The following is a 26,666-nucleotide window of genomic DNA, read 5'->3' on the forward strand; positions in this document are numbered from 1 at the left end:
CATCTTTCCCCCCCTTTTGTTGCCCCTGTTGCCGTAGCCTCACTGTGGCTATCACTATCACCGTTGCTGATGTTATTCGTCGCTGAACAGGACAGAGAGAAATGGAGAAAGGAAGGGAAGACAGAGAGGGGGAGAGAAAGATAGACACCTGCAGACCTGCTTCACCGCCTGTGAAGCGACTCCCCTGCAGATGGGGAGCTGGGGACTCAAACCGGGATCCCCACACCGGTCCTGCGCTCTGTGCCACATGAGCCCAACCCACTGCGCCACCGCCCAACCCCCGCCATGGAGATATTTAAGAACGGAATTGTCTCTGATCTGATGGCAGCAACCCTTCGGTAGGATGAGTAGGACTACAGAGCTTGTCCTAGGATCTTCAGCAGGTGGAACCCCCCACCACCCCAAAATGACCCTCACTAGATGGTCATATGGCACTGTTGGGTTCAAGGCTCTTCCTTTGGCCTTTGCAGTGCCTTTTATTGTTCTAGTACATTAAAAAATATTTATTTATTTACATTTAAATTTTTATTATCTTTTTATTATTTTTATTATCTTTATTCATTGGAGACAGCCAGAAATCTAGAGGGAAGGGAGAGATAGAGTGGGAGAGACAGAGACACCTGCAGACCTGCTTCACCACTTGCAAAGCTTTCACCCTGCAGGTGGGGACTGGGGGTTCAAACCTGGATCCTTGCACATTGTGACACATGTGCTCAACCAGGTGCACCACCACCTGCCCCCCCTTTATTGTTCTCTATTCTGTTCAGTGAGTGGCATGATTCATTAGAACATGATGATAGAGAGAAGGACCATGGGTGACACTGACAATGCTAGGCCTGGCTCTGCTAGCATTGGGCTGTCCTTAATCCTCATGGTATGTATGGCTGCCCATTTTCAAGCTATCTTCCTAGAGAAGTGCAGCAACTTGGCACCCCGTCCTGCTCCTGCCCTTCCCATTCCTGGTTTGTTTGTTTGCTTCTCAATCAAGTGATGAAGAGCTCCCTTTATAGGCTTTAATTTTATTTATTTATTTATTTATATTTATTTATTTGCCTCAAGGGTTATTGCTGGAGCTCATCGCTGGCATCATGAATCCTCCCCTCCTTGTAGCCATATTTTTCTTTTCTCCCTTCTCATTTTATTCAATAGGACAGAGAGAAATTGAGAGGGGAGAGGGAGATAGGGGGAAAGAAAAACACCTGTAGACCTGTTTCACTGCTCGTGAAGTGTCCCCACTGCAGGTAGGGAGGCTCAAACCTGGGTCTTAAGCAGATCCTTCCGCATAATGCTATGTATGTTTAACCGAGTGTACCACCACCTGCTCCCCTCACCCCCCCCCGCAGGCTTTAGGGTCACCTATCATAACCCAAAATTGTGTCAGTTGATTGTCTCCTAATTCCCATGGACAATGAATGCTATGATATACAGATCATGCTGAGAGAGAGTGTTGGGGGGAGGGAATGGGTGAGGTTGCACATTTTCCTGAAAGTGAGGCCCTTCTTCAGAATCACATTTCTATTTCTTTTTAAAGATTTATTTATCGTGGTCTGGGAGGTGGTGCAGCATCGGACTCTCAAGCATGAGGTCCTGAGTTCAACCCCTGGCAGCACATGTATTAGAGTGATGTCTGGCTCTTTCTTTCTCCTCCTATGTTTCTCATTAATAAATAAATAAATAAAATCTTTTTAAAAAGATTTTTTAATCAAGTCTCTGGTCTCCACCAACAGGGGAAGCTTCATAAGTGGTGAAGCAGGTCTGCAGGTGTCCCTTTGTCTCTCTTCCTCTCTATCTCCCTCTTCCCTCTCAATTTCTCTCTGTCTTGTCCAATACAAAAAGAAAAGGAGGGGGCAGATGGTGGTGCACCTGGTTAAGCATACATGTTACAGTGCCCAAGGACCCAGGTTCGAGTCCCCCCGGTCCCCACCTACAGGGGACTACTGCTTCACGAGTGGTGAAGCAGTGCTGCAGGTGTCTATCTGTCTTTCTCCCTCTCTATCACCCCTGCCCTCTCAATTTATAGCTGTGTCTATCCAATACATAACTAAAGATTTAAACAATTTTTTAAAAAAATAATCCCTTCCACCTTAAAAAAAAAAGAAATGGAAAATAAATAAATAAGTATTTATTTATCAATGATGGACAAAGAGGAGAAAAAGATGGTAGTGGGGAGGAACAAGAACATCACTATGGCCCAACTGATGCCAGGGCTCAAACCCAGGATCTCATGCTGAGAGTCCAATACTTTCTTCATTATGCTGGCTCCTGGGCCACCTTGTTTCTTTTTTCAGACTCCCCAGTCTGCCTGTGATTTGACCATGTTGCAAAGTCAGACAGCCTCATGGTGGGGAAGAGCTAATCAAATGACAAGGTAAGTAGATGGAATTCTCATTACAAAGAGGGTGACTCATGTGGAGTCTCAGCTTTTACCCCCTCCTCCCATCCCATGCCTGGATGCTGAGGTGGGAAAGACATCTGCTGAATGAACCTGAGCCTTAAATCTGATGATGTGGTGTCTTTATTCCTTGGTGTAGGGGTGGGGGTGGGGATCTCTATTTTCCCCACTTCAGTTCCAGCCAGCAACTTTTGGATGAGACTCATCTTCCCTCAAAGCACTTGTTTGTGGCAGCTCCCAAGGGTGTCCACACTGACTTAACTAACTGGCAAGCTTTCTTTCTTTCTTTCTTTGGGTATTAATGTTTTATATTCAACAGTAAATACAATGGTTTGTACATGCATAACATTTCCCAGTTTTCCATATAACAATACAACCCCCACTAGGTCCTCTGTCATCCTTCTTGGATCTGTATTCTCCCCACCCACGCACTCCAGAGTCTTTTACTTTGGTGCAATACGCCAAACAAGCTTTCTGTTTGGGGACTGCACTTCACCTCATTCTTAGTGAACCCCACTTATCTCCAAGTCTCTTGCATAGTAATATTCTCTGGACCAGCACTCTGTCTTACCCCAGTCTATTTTTTTAATCAATTAAAAAAATTTAATCAATTTTTTAAAGATTTACTTATTATTGTTATTTTCTTTCTTTAAAATATTTATTTATTTCCTTTTGCTGTTTTGTTGTTGTAGTTATTATTGTTGTTGTTATTGATGTTGTCGCTGCTGGATAGGGCAGAGAGAAATGGAGAGAGCAGGGGAAGACAGAGAGGGGGAGAGAAGGATAAACACCTGCAGACCTGCTTCACCGTCTGTGAAGCGACTCCCCTGCAGGTAGGGAGCCGGCGGCTTGAATCAGGATCCTTCTGCCAGTCCTTGAACTTTGCGCCATGTGCGCTCAACCCACTGCGCTACCGCCCAACCCCCAAATAAATAAATTTTAAGATAGAGGCAGAGAGGCAGAGATCACAGCACCAAAGTTTCCTTCAATGCATTGGGGGCTGGCCTTGAACTTAGGTCATGCACATGGCAAAGTAGCACAGTATTGTTATTATTTTTTAAATATTTATTTTATTTATTTATTCCCTTTTGTTGCCCTTGTTTTATTGTTGTAGTTCTTGATGTCGTCACTGTTGGATAGGACAGAGAGAGACGGAGAGAGGAGGAGAAGACAGAGAGGGGGAAAGAAAGACAGACACCTGCAGACCTACTTCACCGCGTGAAGCTACTCCCCTGCAGTTGGGAAGCGGGGGGGGGGGGGGGGGGGGGGGGGGGGGGCTCCAACCGGGATCCTTAAACTGGTCCTTGCGCTTTGGGCCACGTGCACTTAACCCGCTGCACTACCACCTGGCTCTCTCCTATTATTATTCTTTTAATGAAGGGACAGACAACCAGACCATCACTCAGGCACACATGAAATGCTGGAGATCATTCTGGGACCCCATGCTTTAAAGTCCAGCCCTTAATCTATTATACCACCCCCGACTGCCCTAATCTGGTCTTGCATGGCCTCTTACTTCAGGTAGCAATTGTTTCTTCATTTTCAAACTCTACTTCAACTATACCTGAAGCCCATGCTTCTCTTCAAGATAATTGTGCTTTTAAAGATTTGCTTTTGATCCAAAGGGGCTCTTCAGTTGATGCTGTCTATGGTGTGTCTGCCATCTTTAGCTTGTGTTCAGTCACTGACTCAATCATGATGTATTGTCAGCAGACATCCCTTGTAGGACAGGTGCATCTGAAGGCAAGCTGGCTCCCACCCCCGACTTGTAGTCAAGTTGGACAGAGTAGTTCAGCACTGTAAACCAGGTAATGTGGTAGGCAAGGTGCTAGCAGAATGGGGTGAACATTAAGGCAGTGTTTTTTTTTTCCCTCCATGTCTCCAGAGTCCAAAGAGCATCTGGTACACCAAAAACCGAGGCTCAGCCCTACCTGCCTTGATCATTGGAGGTGGAAGAGGTTGGCTGGCAGGCCTGGAGAAGACCATCTTCCTAGAATCCAGGAGGAGGCGGCAGTACCCGGCAATCAGACAGGCAAAGTTGGTGGCTTCAGGCCACTCCATCAACAGCACCAGAGGCTGGAAGAGATAGGAAGAAATAATAGGACACTGGAAGGGGAGAAGTATGTGCATTACCAGGAGGATGGTTGTGAAGAAAAGATGATTTGCATAGTCATGGGAACTTTCTGAATTCCCAACTGAGCCACAAGGCCTGACATTTTTTTTAATTAAAAAGATATATATTGGCCGGGTGGTGGCGCACCTGATTGAGCGCACATGTTACAGTGCACAAGGACCTGAGTTCGAGCCCCCGGCCCTCACCTGCATGGGGAAAGCTTCACAAGTGGTGAAGCAGGGCTGCAGGTGTCTCTCTGTCTCTCTTCCTTTCTATCTCCCCTGTCCTCAATTTCTGGCTGTCTCTATCCAATAAGCAAATAAAGATAATAAAAAATTTAAAAAATGTAAATATTTACTATTGGATAGACACAGAGAGAAATTGAGAAGGGAGAGGAGATAGAGAGGGAAAGAGACAGACACCTGCAGCACTGCTTCACCACTCGTGAAGCTTTCCTCCTGCAGTTGGGGGACCAACTTGAACCTGAGTCCCTGTGCACTGTAATGTATGTGTTTAACCAAGGCCTGACAATTTCTTTTTATTTGAGAACTTATTTAAAGTAAACTCTTACCCAGGTACCAAAACTAATTCAACCTTTAATTATGCATTTAATGAAACATCCTTACTGGGTTGGAGAATTAACATCATCAAAATGAATATATTACCCAGAATCATCTACAAATTTAATGCTATCCCCATCAAGATCCCAAGCACATTTTTTAGGAGAATAGAAAAAATGCTACAAATGTTTATCTGGAACCAGAAAAGACCTAGAATTGCCAAAACAATCTTGAGAAAAAAGAACAGAACCAGAGGCATCACACTTCCAGATCTCAAACTGTATTATAGGGCCATTGTCATCAAAACTGTTTGGTACTGGAACATGAACAGACACACAGACCAGTGAAATAGAATTGAGAACCCAGAAATGAGTCCCCACACCTATGGACATCTAATCTCTGACAAAGGGGCCCAGACTATTACATGGGGAAAGCAGAGTCTCTTCAACAAATGGTGTTGGAAACAATGGGTTGAAACATGCAGAAGAATGAAACTGAATCACTGTATTTCACCAAATACAAAAGTAAATTCCAAGTGGATCAAGGACTTGGATGTTAGACCACAAACTATCAAATACTTAGAGGAAAATATTGGCAGAACTTTTTTATGCATAAATTTTAAAGACATTTTCAATGAAATGAATCCAATTACAAAGAAGACTAAGGCAAGTATAAACCTATGGGACTACATCAAATTAAAAAGCTTCTTCACAGCAAAAGAAACCACTACCCAAATCAAGAGACCCCTCAAAGAATGAGAGAAGATCTTTACATGCCATACATCAGATAAGAGTTTAATAACCAACATATATAAAGAGCTTGCCAGACTCAACAACAAGACAACAAATAACCCCATCCAAAAATGGGGGGAGGACTTGGACAGAATATTCACCACAGAAGAGATCCAAAATGCCGAGAAACACATGAAAAAATGCTCCAAGTCTCTGATTGTCAGAGAAATGCAAATCAAGACAACAATGAGATATCACTTCACTCCTGTGAGAATGTCATACATCAGAAAAGGTAACAGCAGCAAATGCTGGAGAGGGTGTGGGGTCAAAGGAACCCTCCTGCACTGCTGGTGGGAATGTCAATTGGTCCAACCTCTGTGGAGAACAGTCTGGAGAACTCTCAGAAGGCTAGAAATGAACCTACCCTATGACCCTACAATTCCTCTCCTGGGGATATATCCTAAGGAACTCAACACATCCATCCAAAAAGATCTGTGTACACGTATGTTCTTGGCAGCACAATTTGTAATAGCTAAAACCTGGAAGCAACCCAGGTGTCCAACAACAGATGAGTGGCTGAGCAAGTTGTGGTATATATACACAATGGAATACTACTCAGCTGTAAAAAATGGTGACTTCACCATTTTCAGCCAATCTTGGATGGACCTTGAAAAAATCATGTTGAGTGAAATAAGTCAGAAACAGAAGGATGAATATGGGATGATCTCACTCTCAGGTCGAAGTTGAAAAACAAGATTAGAAAAGAAAACACAAGTCGAACCTGAAATGGAATTGGCGTATTGCACCAAAGTAAAAGACTCTGGGGTGATACAGGTCTATGAAGGATGATGAATGACATAGTGGGGGTTGTATTGTTAAATGGGAATCTGGGGAATGTTATGCATGTACAAACTATTGTATTTACTGTTGAATGTAAAACATTAATTCCCCAATAAAGAAATAAATTATTTAAAAAAAAGAATTTGGGGGCCTGGGTGGTATTGCAGTGGATTACGTGCACATGGCACAAAGCGCAGACTGACATGATGATCCCAGTACAAGTCCCCAACTCTCCACCTGCAGGGGCCGCTTGTTAAGTGGTGAAGCAGGTCTGTAGGTATCTATCTTTCTCTCCCCATCTCTGTCTTCCCCTCCTCTCTCCATTTCTCTCTGTCCCATCCAACAACAACAGCTTTAGCAACAATAACAACCACAACAAGGGCAACAGAAATGGGGGAAAATGGCCTCCAGGAACAGTGGATTCGCAGTGCTAGTACCAAGCCTCAGCGATAACCCTAGAAGGGAAAATAATTTTAAAAAACAAAAGGGGCTGGGTGGTGGGACACCAAATTGAATGCACACACTATCATGCTCAAGGACCCAGGTTCAAATCCCTGCTCCCCACTTACAGGGAAGAAGCTTCACAAGTGGTGAAGAAGGTCTGCAGGTCTCTCTCTCTCTCTCTCAGTACCTAGCTCCCCTTCTATTTCAATTTTGTTTTGTTATATAAAAAACAAGTATTAACAGGGGTGGGGTTGTGGTGCACCTGGTTGAGTGCACATGTTACAGTGTGTAAGGACCTGGGTTTGAGCCCTCGGTCCCCACCTGCAGAGGGGAAGCTTCATGAGTGGGGAAGCAGGGCTGCAGGTATCTCTCTCCCTCTCTGTCACCCCTTTCCCTCTCAATTTCTGGCTGTCTCTATCCAATAAATAAAGATAACAAAAATAAATAAATAAAAATTTAAAAAGTATTAACAAGAGAGAGAGAGGGAGATAACTAGAGGGTCACTTTGGCACATGTGATACTGGGGATTGACCTCAGGAGTCCACTGCTGAGGGGCTGGTGGTGGCACACCTGGTTGAGTGTACCTGCTATAATGCACAAAGACCCAAGTTCAAGTCCCTGGTCCCCACCTGTAGGGGAAAGCTTCACAAGTAGTGAAGCAGGTCTTCAGGTGTCTCTCTCTCTCTCCTTCTTTATCTGCCCCTTCCTTCTTGATTTCTGGCTGATTCTATCCAATAAATAAATAAAGATTATATATAATATATGATTCCACTTCTGCTGTATCTACTGTGCCATCTGCTGGCCCAAAATATATTATAATTTTAGTATGGCTTAATATACATTTTAGAGGCTGGGGAGATAGCATAGCAGTGCAAGAGATCCCTGCTTGAGGCACCAGAGCTCCATATATTCAATCCACAGAACCACCAAAAGGCAGAACTAAGCAGTTTGTTGGGGGAACGAGAAGTTTTAGTCACACAAAAGCCAACCAGGGGAGCCTTCTCCTTAGGAGAGGGAAGACTATTTGTGGCTGAATGAGGAGGAAGCCAAGGGGGGTTATGGGCCACCTTGAATTTGGGGAGGAGGTTTTCCATGGCTGTATATTAAATGCTAAACGAATTACAAAGATAGAATGAGTCCATCCCCATGTCAGTGAGATGTTGATTGGGTAACAGTTAAAAAGAAGGGACAACACGGAGATTCCATCAAATATGTTATCAACGTTCTCCTCTCCTCTCCTCTCCCGGATCAACTAGGAATACCAAAGGAGACCACCCGGGAACAAAACAAGACAGGACTAGAATGACCACAGGAACCCAGTAAATCACTGGTGAGTACAAACACGTGTGGCTGGTGACAGAGAGAGGGGACTAAGGAGAGATTAAGTGACTGCTAACAGTTCAGCAGTTTATCAGTTGAGACACCACCTCCAGTCTGCTCCACCAACAAGGGGATAGCTTAAGGGAGGAGAGGACTCCCCAGAGACTCACCAAGTGCAACTCTGAGTCTCCATTGCTACTACCCTCAGAATCTGGAGCAGCGACAGGAAGGGACACCAGGGGACAGAGATCTAACCAGGAAACTCAGAAGACCTATACCTCGGTGGCATAGCTGAGGGGCTGTGAAAGTCTTTTTGCATAACCACTGGATTATCTCTGCCACACCCTGCTTTATCTCTTGGTCAGGAGTCAGTGATTAAGCTAAGAAGCCTATTGATAGTTTAAAAGCCCTCAGGCTCTCAGAGCCTACAGGGAAGGAAAAAAAAGAGGCTTTTAAACCACTGAGCTCCAACTCAGGGATTGAAATAACTGTTAACTTCCACCACTGTGAACCCTTTAATTAACTTACTTAGACACAAGTCAATCCAGGCAATAGTGATCAATAATTTGAAAAGTACTGATAAAGTGAACTCATAACATAATATATAAAATGGTTAAATCAACAAGAAAAAATATTGGAGAATCGAACCAGAACAAGAGTCCAGCTAAAAGTCCTCCAGAGGGTGAAGCACAAAATAACGAGTTCAACATCCAAACATTAGCTAAGGAAATAATAACAGGAGTGAGTAAAGAATTTGAAAAAATTGTAATCAGAAATGCAGGAACAACAAATGAGAATATGGAAGAGAATACTAATTATCTCATGGTTATTAGAGAGCTGAAAGCTGAAATCGCTGAGATAAGAAGGCAACTAGCTGAACAGGCTAAAACAGTATCAGAGTAGGGCAACAAAATAGATGAACTCCAGAAAACAGTAGAGGGCAAAGAAAATAGAATCTATGAGGCTGAAGACAGAATTAGCAAGATTGAGGATGAATTAGAGACAACTAAAAAAGAAGTAAGAGATCTCAAAAAGAGATTAAGAGATACTGAAAACAACAACAGAGTCCTGTGGGATGACTTCAAAAGAAACAATATAAGCATTATTGGCTTACCAGAGGAACTAAGAGAAGGAGAGGAAGAAAGCATTCTCCAGGCCATAATAGCTGAAAACTTCTCTAGTCTAGACAACACCAAAGACATAAAGATTCAAGAATCCCAGAGGGTCCCAAACAGAATTAACCCAGAACTAAAGACACCAAGACATGTCATACTTAGAATGGAAAGGAATAAGGATAAAGAAAGGATCCTCAAGGCTGCAAGAGAAAAACAAAGAGTCACCTACAAAGGAAAACCCATAAGATTAGCAGCAGACTTCTCTATACAAACACTACAGGCCAGAAGAGAATGGCAAGATATCTGTCGAGTGCTCAATGAGAAAGGCTTTCAGCCAAGAATACTATATCCTGCTAGACTGTCATTCAGACTAGATGGAAGCATCAAAACCTTCTCAGACAAGCAACAGTTGAAGGAAGCAACCATCACCAAGGCTGCCCTGAAAGAAGTTCTGAAAGGTCTCCTATAAACAACCAGACCACCACAAATAGGACATATATCAAAACACTCTAAAACTCTACAAGAATGGCGTTAAAATAGCTTCAATCTTTGATATCAATAAATACCAATGGCCTGAATTCACCTATTAAAAGACACAGAGTAGGAAGATGGATCAGAAAACACAACCCAACAATGTGCTGTGTATAGGAAACCCACCTGACTCAACAAGACAAACACAGACTTAAAGTGAAAGATGGAAAACTATCATACAAGCCAATGGCCCACAAAAAAGGGCAGGAGCAGCTATTCTCATATTTGACATGACAGACTTTAAAATAGATAAGACTAAAAAAGATAGGAATGGACACTACTTAATGCTCAGAGGATCTGTCAATCAAGAGGACTTAACAATTATTAACATCTATGCATCCAATGAGAAGTCATCTAAATTCATCAAACTTCTACTGAAAGAGCTACAGCAATATATTAACAGTAACACAGTCATAGTAGGGGACTTCAACACCCCACTCTCTCAACTTGACAGATCATCCAGGCAGAAAATCAATAAAGACATAAGGGAGCTAAATGAAGAGATAGATAAACTAGAACTATTGGACATTTTCAGAGTCATTCATCCCAAGAAACTGGAATACACATTTTACTCAAATCCACATGGGTCATTCTCAAGGATAGACCATATATTAGGCCACAAAGACAGCTTCAGCCAATTCAAGAGCATTGAAATAATCCCAAGCATCTTCGCAGACCACAGTGGAATTAAACTAACACTGAACAATTAACAAAAGATTACTAACAGTGCCAAAATGTGGAAACTCAACAGTACACTTCTTAACAACCTCTGGGTCAAAGAGGAAATCAAGGAAGAAATCAAAATGTTTTGAGAGTTCAATGAAAATGAAGACACAAGCTATCAAAATATTTGGGACACAGCTAAAGCAGTCCTAAAAGGGAAGTTCCTAGCTATACAAGCACACATTAGGAAAAAAGAAAAAGCACAAATAAACAGCCTGATTGCACATCTTAAAGACCTAGAAGAAGAACAACAAAGGAACCCTAAAGCAACCAGAAGGACAGAAATCACTAAAGTTAGGGCAGAAATAAATAACATTGAGAATAGGAAAACCATACAAAAGATCCATGAAAATAAATGTTGGTTCTTCAAAAGAGTAAACAAAATTGACAAACCTTTAGCCAGACTCAAAACAAAAAAGGGAGAAGACCCAAATAAATGAGATACTAAATGAAAGAGGAGATATCACAACAGACACAGCAGAAATTCAACATATCATGTGAGGCTTCTATGAACAACTATATGCCACCAAGCTAGAGAACCTGGAAGAAATGGACGATTTCCTAGATACCTACCAACTTCCAAAACTAAGTAAAGAGGAAGTGGATAACATGAACAGGCCCACCACAGCTAATGAAATTGAAACAGTTATCAAAAATCTCCCCAAAAATAAAAGTCCTGGACCAGAAGGTTTTACAAATGAATTCTACAAAACCTTCAAAGAAGAACTAATACCTCTACTTTTAAAAGTCTTCCAGAAGATTGAAGACACTGGAATACTCCCTGCCAGCTTCTATGAAGCCAACATCACCCTGATACCAAAAGCAGACAGGGACACAACCAAAAAAGAAAACTACAGACCAATATCTCTGATGAACATAGACGCGAAAATATTGAACAAAATTCTAGCCAACCAGATACAGCAGTATATCAAAAAGATTGTTCATCATGACCAAGTGGGGTTTATCCCAGGCATGCAAGGTTGGTTTAATATACATAAATCAATCAATGTGATCCACCACATCAACAAAAGCAGACCAAAAACCACATGGTCATATCAATAGATGCAGAGAAAGGCTTTGACAAAATACAACATCCCTTTATGATCAAAACACTACATAAATGGGAATAGATGGGAAATTCCTGAAGATAGTGGAGTCTATATATAGCAAACCTACAGCCAACATCATACTCAATGGTGAAAAACTGAAGCATTTCAACTCAGATCAGGTACTAGACAGGGCTGCCCACTATCACCATTACTATTCAACATAGTGTTGGAAGTTCTTGCCATAGCAATCAGGCAGGAGCAAGGAATTAAAGGGATACAGATTGGAAGAGAAGAAGTCAAACTCTCCTTATTTGCAGATGACATGATAGTATACATGGACAAACCTAAGGAATCCAGCAAGAAGCTTTTGGAAATCATCAGGCAATACAGTAAGGTGTCAGGCTACAAAATTAACATTCAAAAGTCAGTGGCATTCCTCTATGCAAACACTAAGTTAGAAGAAATTGAAATCCAGAAATCAATTCCTTTTACTATAGCAACAAAAACAATAGAATATCTAGGAATAAACCTAACCAAAGAAGTGAAAGACTTGTATACTGAAAATTATGAGTCACTACTCAAAGAAAATGAAAAAGACACAAAGAAGTGGAAAGATATTCCATGTTCATGGGTTGGAGGAATTAACATCATCAAAATGAATATATTACCCAGAGCCATCTACAAATTTAATGCTATCCCCATCAAGATCCCAAGCACATTTTTTAGGAGAATAGAAAAAATGCTACAAATGTTTATCTGGAACCAGAAAAGACCTAGAATTGCCAAAACAACCTTGAGAAAAAAGAACAGAACTGGAGGCATCACACTTCCAGATCTCAAACTGTATTATAGGGCCATTGTCATCAAAACTGCTTGGTACTGGAACATGAATAGACACACAGACCAGTGGAATAGAATTGAGAGCCCAGAAATGAGGCCCCACACCTATGGACATCTAATCTTTGACAAAGAGGCTCAGACTATTACATGGGGAAAGCAGAGTCTCTTCAACAAATGGTGTTGGAAACAATGGGTTGAAACATGCAGAAGAATGAAGCTGAATCACTGTATTTCACCAAATACAAAAGTAAATTCCAAGTGGATCAAGGACTTGGATGTTAGACCACAAACTATCAAATACTTAGAGGAAAATATTGGCAGAACTTTTTTATGCATAAATTTTAAAGACATTTTCAATGAAACGAATCCAATTACAAAGAAGACTAAGGCAAGTATAATCCTATGGGATTACATCAAATTAAAAAGCTTCTTCACAGTAAAAGAAACCACTACCCAAACCAAGAGACCCCCCACAGAATGGGAGAAGATCTTTACATGCCATACATCAGATAAGAGTTTAATAACCAACATATATAAAGAGCTTGCCAGACTCAACAACAAGACAACAAATAACCCCATCCAAAAATGGGGGGGAGGTCTTGGACAGAATATTCACCACAGAAGAGATCCAAAATGCCGAGAAACACATGAAAAAATGCTCCAAGTCTCTGATTGTCAGAGAAATGCAAATCAAGACAACAATGAGATATCACGTCACTCCTGTGAGAATGTCATACAACAGAAAAGGTAACAGCAGCAAATGCTGGAGAGGGTATGGGGTCAAAGGAACCCTCCTGCACTGCTGGTGGGAATGTCAATTGGTCCAACCTCTGTGGAGAATAGTCTGGAGAACTCTCAGAAGGCTAGAAATGGACCTACCCTATGACCCTGCAATTCCTCTCCTGGGGATATATCCTAAGGAACTCAACACATATGTTCTTGACAGCACAATTTGTAACAGCCAAAACCTGGAAGCAACCCAGGTGTCCAACAACAGATGAGTGGCTGAGCAAGTTGTGGTATATATACATAATGGAATACTACTCAGCTGTAAAAAATGGTGACTTCACCGTTTTCATCCGATCTTGGATGGACCTTGAAAAAATCATGTCGAGTGAAATAAGTCAGAAACAGAAGGATGAATATGGGATGATCTCACTCTCAGGCCAAAGTTGAAAAACAAGATCATAAAACAAAACACAAGTAGAACCTGAAATGGAATTGGCATATTGCACCCAAGTAAAAGACTCTGGGGTGGGTGGGTGGGGAGAATACAGGTCCATGAAGGATGATAAATGACATAGTGGGGGTTGTATTGTTAAATGGGAATCTGGGGAATGTTATGCATGTACAAACTATTGTATTTACTGTTGAATGTAAAACATTAATTCCCCAATAAAGAAATAAATTTAAAAAAATATGTTGCTAACTATACAAGTCTTCTTTGGTTGGATCATTATCTTGGGAAAGTTTTGAACTCAACCTGCCTCTACTCTTAGCTAAAGCTGCACACATTTAATCTGTTATCTTGCCAGGATGGCAACACATAGCTAGAATTGAATATTTAGTACTTTAATGACAGATAATCCCTAAGGTAAACAAATGAGTATAATGACATTCTAGTAAAGCTTTATTTACAAAAGCAGAGTGGGTCACTTTTTAGCTCACAGACCCTAGCTTGACACCTGACAGCAATGTAGCTTATTCCCTGCTAAAGAGAATGGTTTATATCCATCCTGATACCTCTCAACTTGTTTCATTTGTCAACTGCAACCCCTTTCTTTGGATTTTTTTTCTTTTCTCTTGACTTCTGTTTCTCTGAGGTGACGATGGGTTCATGTTCTATAATCTCTGACTATCTCCATCTCTCTCTCTAGCCAAATCTTGCACAAGCTCCCCCCACTGGACTCATTCCCCAGGCTTGGGCTTCAAGCCTCAGTTTTCCACCAGAGTATCATATTTCATTCCTGAGGAGGGCGGGGATTCCAAAGTCACCAAAGTCACTACTCTTAATCCTCTCTTGCATTCTTATCTGAGAACTCTTACAGTGTTATATCTATATCACATAATCCTGGCTGAATGGAATCCTGTTTTGAATTGTGTGATCATTATTGTACACTCAATTACACTGCACGTCATTGTAGGACATTTGTACTCTGCTCTATAGGCAAAAAGTTAGTGATAGTCCTATGGAGTTTATGCTAAACCATCAAGAGGAAAACAACCTGTGTTCAGGGGCAGTGGCTCCCTTCTTTAATGCAAAGAAGAGCAGGGATGAAGCAACTAGTTGGAAGGGGCAGAGAGGATAAAACATAAACAGAAGGGCTATGGGAGGAAGTGGGGGGGAGCATCAGCTACATGTGTCTGCTTCACCTCCTGACAGCAATGGAAAGAAGGTACACAGAGCTAGGGTGCACAGAAGTTTGGTATGGAAAGCTGTTATTGCCATTATTTTGAGGGTCTGAGATTTCCTAGACTTCCCTCATGAGGTATTATGGCTATCCCTGTTGTTTCCCCCATTGTTTTCTCTCAAGACTTCATCTTCCTCCCAGAGCACAACTTCTGGAAGTATGTGTGAATGGATGGCAAGTCCTGAAGTACTAAGGCCACATTTCTTCTGGCCACAAGCTGTTCTTTCCAGGGAGTCATACAAATTGTGGTATTTTCTTGATAAGGAAAAAGTGTGGAGGGCTGGGAAGACAATATAGTGGTTATGCAAAAGATTTTCATGCCTGAGGCTCTGAGGTTCCAGGTTCAATCCCCAGCACCACCAGAAGCCAGAGTTGGGTAGTGCTCTGGTCTTTCTCTTGTGTCTCTCTCTGTATCTCTCACTCTCATTAAAATAAAAAAAATGGTGTGGACAGATACACCTCAGGCCCTCCAAGTACCTCCTGATTGACTGGCCTCCCTGCTCCAGTCTCCATTCATTTCACTCTGCTTCACTTTCCCACTGCTGCCTTAGGGTCTTTCCAAAACCCAACTCACAGTACCATTTCATATGTACAATAGCACAACACTTACACACCAGTTGCCTTCCAATGTAACACAAAGCCCTTAGGGCCTGGCTTCAACAATATCTTCCTCTAACTCTATAGTGTCTTCCCAACCCTGACCTTCACCTTGGGCTCTAGCAGCCACACATCATTTCCAGTTTGCTGGAGACATCATACATTTTTAACCCCCTTACACCTTGTCCTGTGCTTTCCCTCTGACTGCAATGCTCATATATCGTGCTCCACCAACCCAGCAAGCTGTCACTCACACATACTTGCTATATAGCTTATGGACAGCTTGAACCATCGATAGCTGCATCCATTTCCAGAATGGGGCCAACAGAATTCCTGCTCTCATGAAGTACATAATCTAGCATGAAATAGGACGAAGGAAACAATCATGCAATTGAATCCTATGGAAAGGCCTGACAAATACAGAGATAGGAACATAGAATGTCCTGGATTGGTGACCAGGCAAAAATAGCATAGTGGCTTACACAATAGACTTTCATGTCTGAGTCCATAAAGATCCCAGGTTCAAGCCCTGGTACCATCATAAGCCAGAACAGTACTCTGGATAAATATATGGGGAGAATGGGGGGTCAGGTGGTGAAGTGGTGGTTCACTTGGTAGAAAACACATGCCATCATGCAGAAGGGCCTGGCCCTGAGCCTCACTTGCAGGGGAGGAGCTTCAAGAGCAGTGCTACAGGTGTCTCTCTCTCTCCCCCCTCTGTCCCTCATCCCTTATAAAAGTGACTACCATTGCACCTGATTGGGTGCACATGTTGCAGTGTGCAAGGACCCAGATTAGAGACCCCTGTCCCCACCTGCAAAGGGAAAGCTTTGCGAGTGGTAAAACAGTGTTCCAGTTGTCTTTTTGTCTCCCTTCTCTATCACCCCCTTTCCTCTTGATTTCTGGCTGTCTTGATCCAATACACAAATAAAGATAATAAAAAATGGCCACCATCAGAATAGTGGAGTCTTGAGCTCCAGTGGTGCAATCGGTTAGCGTGCGGTACTTATACAGAATAGTGGAGTCTTGTAGGCATTGAGCTCCAGCCATAGCACTAGTGGTAAAAGAATAGAAAAAGAAGAGAAAAGAATGTCTCTGATTACTGTGCAAGTATGAATGTGCAAATGTGCAACTCATTTGGTTCCAGAAGCTGGCAAGAGTTTTTCTGAGGAAATGGCTTTGACTGACAAACACAATGAAGGACCATCTAACCAGAATACTGGCTGACCAGTTGACTGATGGATAGACTGATGGGCAATCTGGCTGCAGGGGAGTCTGACTCACTCCTGCCCTGGCTGAAAGGCTGGCTGCAAGACAGACAGAGTGCCCAACAGCCTGTCATCCTGACCAGTGATCTGCCTACCTGGCTTGTTGTTTGTCTAATGGATGGGTTGGAGGCTGAATGAATGACTATCTGGTTGATTGACTTAATTGTCTGATTTGTTTACCTTTCATTTCTTCTCTCAAAGTTAGCCTCCTGCCAGTAATGGAACAGAGTAAAGGCAAAAATTCTGTACATAGAAAGGGCCAAATGCAAACCCAGTTGACTCAGCACATTACCCCGAAAGCCTTTCTTTATACCTCCACATGGCCAACTAAGCCCCAGCAAGGGCCAAACACAGCTTACAAAAGAAACACAGGTGTGTGTTTTGCTAACAGTGGTAAAAAAAAAATCAAAGGTGACACAAGCAAGGCAGGGAGCTTGGATAGATTTTCTTAAAAGCCTTCAACAACGTTTTGTTTTAAATAGGATGTTAATGATCATGAAGTCTAGTAGAATGCTTGTCCCTCCAGAATGTACTAGAGCAATAAAGCTCAAGGGAAAGAACAGAAGACACACCAACCCACAGGAAACTAATTGAGACAATGTTTTATTTTCAATAAATCATTCAAAAATTTATTGTATATGAGAGAGAGAGGGAGGAAGGGAGGAAGAGAGAGAGAGAAAAAGAGAGAGAGAGAGAGAAGAATGAAGCAGAGAGGAGAAAGTGCAGCAAGCAAGTAGAAAGACCTAAAAAAGACACCATAAAGTACTTAATAAGATGTTTTTTACTTAGACCTAGATACCCTCCTGAGAGACTTCCTATTTCACTTCCCTCAATAACTCTAAGTCCAACCGTATCAGATAAAGTAAGGACTGCAAAAGCTGGATAAAGACAAGAGACTGGTGCTTTTTAATGATGGTCCTTTCCATCACTACTAGACCACCCCATCATCTGGGGACCTAGTGAGGGAACCCTGGAATTTCCATATAGATATGATGGACCTAGACTTCTAACAGATCCCTCTCTCCAACATCACTGGTCATCTCCACTAGGAACAACATCATAAACCCTCTTGTGGCCTTCTATAGGACATTGACCTCAATGTAGAATAAGAATGGCAGGGATTGACCCACTCTCTGAAGGAAGGCTAGGTCAACATACTCTTCCACTTGAGGAAAACTGGTCTGAAATTAGTGCAGCCTTTTAGCTTGTTCCTAGCTATGACCATAGAATGAGAGTTCAGACTGATAGGGATGCAGAGGTTGCACAGGCTCCTGTGCTAAGTATGGACAGACATGGGCCCTAGGTCAGATCGATGGGGTTTAGAGTTAACGGTATTTATATATTTTCCCCATATTTGGGAGCTACTCTCTGCCCTGATCCAGATTTCTTGTCCTATTTCCAACTTTTAAACCATCTTCCCTGACAATACTTTCAGCCCACCTGCATGTTAGATATTTGGCTCAGGTAAAATTAGTAAATTCATGGCCCCCTTTGAATATACCTAAAATAGACTTACTAGCTTCTTCAAACATGAAGACCCCAAATCTCATCTGCTCTATTTTTAATAAGTTTTTTATCTTTATTTATTTATTGGATACAGACAGTCAGAAATGGAGAGGGAAGGTGGTTATAGAGAGGGAGAGAGGCAGAGAGATACCTGTAGCCATGATTCACCACTCGTGAAGCTTTCCCCCTGCTGGTGGGGACCAGGGGCTCGATCCTGGCTCCTTGTGCACCTAACACATGTGCTCAGCCAGGTGCACTACCACGCGGCCCCTCTGCTCTATTTTTACCTTTAGGTTCCTGCTTACTAAACAATATGTTTTGGTTTATATTTCAATTCTCTTCAGCCACCAAGTTGCAGATACTACCATGATATCTATGTGAATTTGCCAGGAAGTTCAAAGAGAACAAAACAAGGATGACCATAGAGTCCTGGAACTCCACCTCTCCAGAGCTCTGCCCCACTAGGGAAAGATAGAAACAGGCTGGGGGTATGGATTGACCTGTCAGAGGCTATGTCCAGTGGAGAAGCAATTATAGAAGACAGCCCTCCCACCTTCTGAACCCCATACAGAATTTTGGTCCATTCTCCCAGAAGGATAAAGAATAGGGAAGCTTCCAATGGAGGAGATGGGATCTGGAACTCTGGTAGGGGGAACTGTGTGTAATTGTACCTCTCTCATCCCAGTCTTGTCAATCATTATTATATCACTAAAAAAAAAAATAAATAAATAAAAAGGACCACTTTGACATATGTAGTGTGGGGCCCTCCTCAGTTGTAACTTTGGGCCATTCTTTTAATAGTTTCTTCCACTACCCCACATATACTTGCTCCTGTAGTAATAGATTATGGAAATGGTCCAGTGGTGTCACAGTCATGGGCTTCTGTCTCTCAGGAGTAGATATTTGAACACTGCCACATGTTTGCTCCACCAAGAGCAAATAGAATTGGAGAGATAGCATAGTGATATGCAAAAAGACTTTCATGGCTCTGATGTCCTAAATTCAATCCCTTGCACCACCACAAGCCAGAGTAGAGCAGTACTCTGGTGGCTCACCCTATCTATCTACCTTCCTACCTACCTATATACTCTGGCTTGATGATAGCTGACTACTTCAACTGTTACTTGCCTGAGGCTTTTATGCTTCAATATAGTCTAAGTGACAATCTAGCAGGATACAACAGTCTTGGCTGAACACCTTTCTCACTGAGTGCTCAATATATATCTTGCTATTTTCTTCTGGCCTTTAGAGTTTATATGGAGAAATCTGCTGCTAATCTTATGGGTTTTCCTCTGTAAGTGATTGTTTTTTTCCCTCTTGCACCCTTCAGGATCCTTTCTGTTTTCTTATCCCTTTTCATTCTAAATATGATGTGTCTTGGTGTCTTTAGGTCTGGGTTAATTCTCTTTGGCACTCTCTGGGATTCTTCAACCTTTATGTTGTTTAGAGCAGGAATGTTCTCAGCTGTTATGTCCTGTAGAATGCTTTCTTCCCCTTCCTCTCTTTCTTCCTCTGGTAAGCCAATAATGCATATATTACTTCTTTTGAAGTCATCCCATATGTTTCTGTTGTTGTTTTCAGTATCTTTTAATCTTTTTTAAGTACTCTTCTTTCTTAGTTTTCTCTAATTCATCCTCAATCTTGTTAATTCTGTTTTCTGTGTCAGTTATTCTGTTCTCTCTCCCCTCTGCTGTTTACTGTAGCTCAACTATTTTGCTACCCTGTTTAGATATTGTATTAGCGTGTTCATCTAGTTGTGCTCTTAGTTCAGCTATTTCACCTTTCAGTTGTTTGTTTTTTTGTGTGTGTCTGAGAGAGGGAGTGAACAAGAGTATCACTCTGGTACATATGTGTCTGGGCTTGAACTTGGGAGTCATGCTTGAGAGTCCAAAACTTTATCCACTATGTCACCTCCGAGGAATAGAGGTATAGGAACAGTTTTAGTACACTAATGGTATTAATTATCTCGAGATAATTAGTGTTTTCTTTCAGAGTCTCATTAGTTGTTTCCCCATTTCTGATGATATTACTTTCAATGCAGTGGTGCATCTGTTTGAGTGCACATGTTATCATGCACAAGGACCTGGGTTTGAGCTTCTGGTCCCTACCTGTTGGAGGAAAGCTTCGTAAGCAGTGAAGCAATGCTGCAGGTATCTGTCTTTCTCTTTTTCCTTTTTAAAATTTATTTATTTATTGGATAGAGACAGTCAGAAATCAAGAAAGAAGGGAGAGTAGAGAGAGAAAGAGGGAACAGATGGTGGCACACCTGGCTGTGCACACAATGCAGAAGGACCCAGGTTCAAGCCCTCCAGTCCCCACCTGCAGGGGAGAAGCTTCACAAGTGGTGAAGCAGGGCCACAGGTGTCTGTCTATCTCTCTATATCCCCCCTTCCTCTCAATTTCTAGCTGTCTCTATTAAATAAAGATAATAAATTGGGGGGGGGGGCTGGGTGGTACTGCAGTGGGTTAAGCTCGCATGGCGCAAAGCAAAAGGACTGGCATAAGTATTCCGGTTTGAGCTCCCGGCTCTCCACCTGCAGGAGGGTCTCTTCCCAAGTAGTGAAGCAGGTCTGCAGGTGTCTTTCTCTCTCCTTCTCTATCTTCCCCATCTCTCTCGATTTCTTTCTGTCCTATCCGACAACAACAGCAATAACAACAATAACAATAACAATAATAATAACAACAACAAGGGTAACAAAAATGGGGAAAAATGGCCTACAGGAGCAATGGACTCATAGTGCAGGGACTGAGCCCCAGCGATAATCCTGGAGGCAAAATTTAAAAAGATAATAAAATTTTTTAAATAGAGGAGAGAAGCAGAGAGACACTTGCAGCACTGTTTCATCATTCACAAAACTTTCCCCCTGCAAGTGGAAATCAGGGACTTGAAGTTGGGTCCTTGTGCATTGTAACGTGTGTGCTCAACCAGGAGCACCACTACCCAGCCCCTCTCTCTCCTTCTCTATCTCCCTCTTTCCTCTTACTTTCTATCTCTATACTAAATAAACAAACATTGACTTACTGGGCTGGTGAAATAGTTCACTGGAATAGTGTGCTGCTTTGCCATGTACATGACCCAAGTTCAAGGCCAGCCCCCAATGCATTGAAGGAAACTTTGGTGCTGTGATCTCTGCCTCTCTGTCTCTATCTCAAAATTTATTTATTTGGGAGTTGGGCGGTAGCACAATGGGTTAAGTGCACATGGCGCAAAGTGCAAGGACCGGTGGAAGGATCCTGATTCGAGCCGCCGGCTCTCCACCTGCAGGGTAATCGCTTCACAGACGGTGAAGCAGGTCTGCAGGTGTCTATCTGTCTCTCCCCCTCTCTATCTTCCCCTCCTCTCTCCATTTCTCTCTGTCCTATCCAACAACAATGACATCAATAACAACTATAATAATAACCATAACAATGGTAAAACAACCATTCCCTCTCCTCCTTCCATCCCTGGCTTCACCCCTGGCCTGGCTCCCAACTATACTGCACACTGGTCCAAGTCAATGTGCATGCTGTCACTCCTCTGCTCAAGGGCCTTCAGTGGATCTCTGTTATTCTATCAAATTCCTTGGTCTGGTCTTTCTTGCTTTTAACCAGCTGGTTTTACCCACCTCAGTTCTTCAGTCTCTTTGCTGATTCTTCTCTCTGGGCAGCAACTTTGCTTATCAACCTGCATATACAGCTTGCTCATTTCTGGGCTTGCTCTCTGCCTGAGAACACATCTCACTTCTCCCTGCTAATTGGTGCCTAGCACTTTATGATCCACTTTAGGTTAACTCTTGTTCTTTTGTACCTTGCTCCACCGCAAACATATCTGCAATGTTTGCTTTATATTAATGCTCCCCCTTCTTCTTTTTCCAGAGCACTACATAGTTCTGGCTTATGGTGGTGTGGGAGATTGAACCTAGGACTTGAGTCTCACACATGAAAGTCTTTTTGTGGAACCATTATGCTATCTCCCCACCCTCAATTAATGTTTCTCTCCCTTCCTTCCTTCCTTCCTTCCTTCCTTCTTTCCTTCTTGTCTTCCTTGCTCTCTCTTCTTTCTTTTTTTTAAAATTAATTATCTTTACTTATTGTATAGAGACAGCCAGAAATCAAGAGGGAAGGGGGTGACCGAGAGGGACACAGAGAGACACCTGCAGCCCTACTTCACCACTCATGAAGCTTTCCCCCTGCAGGTGAGGACTGGGGGCTCAAACCTGGGTCCTTGTGCATTGTACTGCAAGCACTCAACCAGGTGTGCCACCACCGGACCCTGCTCTCTCTCTCTCTCTCTTTCTTTCTTTCTTTCACCCGACCCCGCTCTCTTTTTCCTTCCTTCCTTTCTTTCTTTCTTCCTTTCTTTCTTTCTTTCTTCCTTTCTTCCTTCCTTCCTTCCTTCCTTCCTTCCTTCCTTCCTTCCTTCCTTCCTTCCTTCCTTCCTTCCTTCCTTTCTTTCTTTCTTTCTTTCTTTCTTTCTTTCTTTCTTTTTGCCTCCAAGGTTATTGCTGGGACTTGGTGCCAGCACTACAAATCCACTGCTCCTGGTGGCCATTTTTTCCCTATTTTATTGGATAGGACAGAGAGAAATTGAGAGAGGAGGGGGGAAATAGAGAGGGAGAGAGAAAGATAGACAACTGCTTCACCTCTTGCGAAGCTTTCCCCCTCCACCCACCCACACACAGATGGGGAGTGGAGACTTGAACCTGGATCCCTGAATGCGTCCTTGCACTTCATACTATGTGTGCTTAACCAGGTTTGCCAACCCCCCAAGTTAATGTTTGTTCATCGCTGCTTTGCTTTTAGAAAAAAAAAAAAAAGAAAAAGAAAAAAAGACTTATGGTGGCCTGGGAGGTATCATAGTGGACGAAGAATTGGACTCTTGAGCATGGGGCTCAGAGGTTGATACCTAGAATTGCATGTGCCAGAGTAATGATATATCTTCCTCTCCCATTAATACATAAAATCTTTGAAAAAGGTCTCACTTATTGAGTACTTATTGTGTCTTTGACAGTGTGCAAAGACACTTCCCATATACATTCTCACTTAACCCTGAAAAACAACCTTTTGAGAGGGGCACTTCATTTTGCAGTTGTGGACATCAGTGTTCAGAGAGGCTAAGGCATTTTTTTTCAAGGCCACACAGCTTGGAAGTCGTAGAGCTGATATCTGAATCTGGTTTGTCTGATTTCATAGTTCCATGCCTGTTCTATTAAGGCAGGTAATTTGTCCTTGTGAGTGTAGTCTCTCCAATAAGAAAATAGTCTCTCCAGAGTAGAATTCACACCCACCGCTGTGGTTTGGCTACTCCTAGAAATGAGAATAGTGTGTTTCACTCAAACAATGCTTGCTGTCCTCCCCTGAAAGTTCTTGTCTGAGAGATGAGTGGCTCTCACTTTATTTTTTTTAATATTTATTTATTTATTCCCTTTTGTTGCCCTTTTTTCTTATTGTTGTTATAGTTATTGTTGTTGTTGTTATTGATGTCATCATTTTTGGATAGGATAGAGAGAAATGGAGAGAGGAGGGGAAGACAGAGATGGGGAGAGAAAGACAGATACCTGCAGACCTGCTTCACCTCCTGTGAAGTGACTCTTGCAGGTGGGGAGCTGGGTGCTCGAACCGGGATCCTTACGCCGGTCATTGTGCTTTGCACCATGTACGCTTAACCCACTGCACTACTGCCCGACTCCCGAGTGGCTCTCACTTTTTTAAAAAAAAGATTTTATTTATTTATTTATGAGGAAGTTAGGAGGAGAGAGAAAGAACCAGACATCACTCTGGCACATGTGCTGCCAGGGATCGAACTCAGGACCTCATGCTTGAGAGTCCAAAGCTTTATCACTGCGCAACCTCCTGGACCACAGTGGCTCTCACTTCTAGCTTGATATCAAATCACGTGCTAAACTTAAATATAAATAAATTGATGATTGGCTTTCACCCACCAACCAACTAAATTACATACAACCTCCAGGTACTTGAAGGAGGACACAGACATTAATTATTTTTATTTATTATTGGATAGAGACAGATAGAAATTAAGAAGGGAAGGAGAGAATGGAGAGGGAAAGAGACAGAAAGCCACTTAACAGCTCTGCTTCACCACTGATGAAACTTTCCCCACTGCAGGTGAGAGCCAAGGGCTTGAACCTGGATCCTTGCGCACTGTGATGTGTGTGCTTAACCAAGTGTGTCACTGTGTGGTCCCTAGACATTTACATTTTATTTATTTTTACTTTTAATACATTTTAAATATTTTATTTATTTATTTTGGCTATAGACAGAGTGAAATTTAGAGGGGAGGAGGAGATAGAAAGGGAGAGAGATACCCACAGCACTGCTTCAACACTTGTGAAGCTTCCCCTTACAGGTGAGGACCGCTGCCTTGAACTGGGGTCTGGCACATTGTAACATGTACTTTACCAGATGTGCCACTGCCTTGCTCAAAAACTATTATTTAAAATATTTATTTATAAAAATAAATAAATATTTATTTGTAAAAATAAATATTTATTTATTTATTCCCTTTTGTCACCCTTGTTGTTTTATTGTAGTTATTATTGTTGTTATTGATGTTGTCATTGCTGGATAGGATAGAGAGAAACGGAGAGAGGAGGGGAAGACAGAGAGGGGGAGAGAAAGATAGACACCTGCAGTCCTGTCTCACCACCTGTGAAGCGACGCCCCCTGCAGGTGGGGAGCCTGGGGCTCAAACCGGGATCCTTATGCCAGTCCTTGCACTTTGCACCACATGCGCTTAACCCTCTGCGCTACCGCCCATCTCCCTTAAAAACTATTTTTAAAAGCCCTCAAGGAAATTCTGTTTTGCAGTTGAAGTTGAAAATCACTTGTAGAGCACAGACAGTTTATCTGTTTCTCTGTTATAAACCATTTTTACTTGGCAGGAAGCCACACCTTTCCTGCATATCTTGTCTTTCCTTCCCCTCTCTCACCTGTCCTTTTGACACTTTACCCAACAACATCTGGGGACTGTAGCAATCATTGGTTGAGGAAGTGGGCACAGACCAATTAAACCGGCTCAAGCATGTTCCTCAGCCAGTGAGAATCCCAAGATTCACAGGTGGATGAATTAATATGTCACAGCTTTCCTGGGTTCACAAAGACCAAAATAATTTTCTCTTTTCAAAACTGCAAACACTCCGCCTCCTCATCTGTTAAGAACTTCACCCTCCCCCACTCTCATGGGAAATCCTTTAAAAAAGGCAAGTTGTACCTCCTCCAACAGCTTCCACCAGCTGGCAGGCAGGCAGGCCTACCCTCCCACATCTCCCCCACTTCACTGACTAGTGGAGGGAGCTGGCTGACCATGGCTGCCAGGCTCCGCACCCATGATGATCGCTGCTTGCCAGGCTACCCAAGCTGGTCTGTGGGAAAAGTTCTAAGATTCTGCAAGAGTTGAATTCTGGGTGAGGAAATTGGAAGTAGGCTTTACCTGTTCTAGGTCTCTTCCAATGACCTCTCCTACTAAGACAGCCCTTTCTCTAGGATTCTAAGGCTGTGTGCCCACAGCAGGCAGAGGCCCTCAAATGGTCTGCATGTAATTTCTTTCTTCTTAAAAACATTTAAAAAGATATTTTATTGTTATTATTTGTCTCCAGGGTTATTGCTGGGGCTTGATGCCTGCAGTACGAATCCACTGCTCCTGGAGGCTGTTTTTTTTCCTTTTGTTGCCCTTGCTGTTTATTGTTGTTGTTGTTATTGCCATCATTATTGGATAGGACAGAGAGAAATCGAGAGAGGAGGGGAAAACAGAGAGGGCGAGAGAAAGATAGGCACTTGCAGACCTGCTTCACCTCTTGTGAACCGACCCCCTGCAGGTTGGGAGCCAGGGGCTCGAACTGGGATCCTTACTCCAGTCCTTGTGCTTTGTGTCATGTCCACTTAGCCCGCTGTGCTATCTCCCGTGCCCCTATTTTTTATTTTTTACTTATTTTATTTATTTTTAAAAAATATTTATTTTATTTATTTATTCCCTTTTTTTGTCCTTGTTGTTTTATTGTTGTAGTTATTATTGTTGTTGTTGTTGTTGGATAGGACAGAGAGAAATGGAGAGAGGAGGGGAAGACAGAGAGGGGGAGAGAAAGATAGACACCTGCAGACCTGCTTTACCACCTGTGAAGCGACTCCCCTGCAGGTGGGGAGCCAGGGTTCGAACCGCGATCCTTATGCCGGTCCTTGTGCTTTGCGCCACCTGCGCTTAACCCGCTGCGCTACAGCCCGACTCCCCCT

General features: G+C 42.6%; 1 protein-coding gene across 2 annotated transcripts in view; it reads right to left on the minus strand.

Moving 5' to 3' along the window:
* FRMPD3 (FERM and PDZ domain containing 3) overlaps positions 1–26,666 on the minus strand; it is a 112,508-nt gene that overhangs the window by 20,654 nt on the left and 65,188 nt on the right. For both annotated transcript variants that reach the window (XM_007530622.3, XM_060182511.1), the window contains one exon: positions 4,324–4,468. In XM_007530622.3, the coding sequence (XP_007530684.1) occupies positions 4,324–4,468 (145 nt within the window). The remainder of the gene's footprint in view (positions 1–4,323; positions 4,469–26,666) is intronic.

The sequence above is a fragment of the Erinaceus europaeus genome, chromosome X, assembly GCF_950295315.1.
Source record: "Erinaceus europaeus chromosome X, mEriEur2.1, whole genome shotgun sequence".
NCBI classification, from domain to species: domain Eukaryota; kingdom Metazoa; phylum Chordata; class Mammalia; order Eulipotyphla; family Erinaceidae; genus Erinaceus; species Erinaceus europaeus.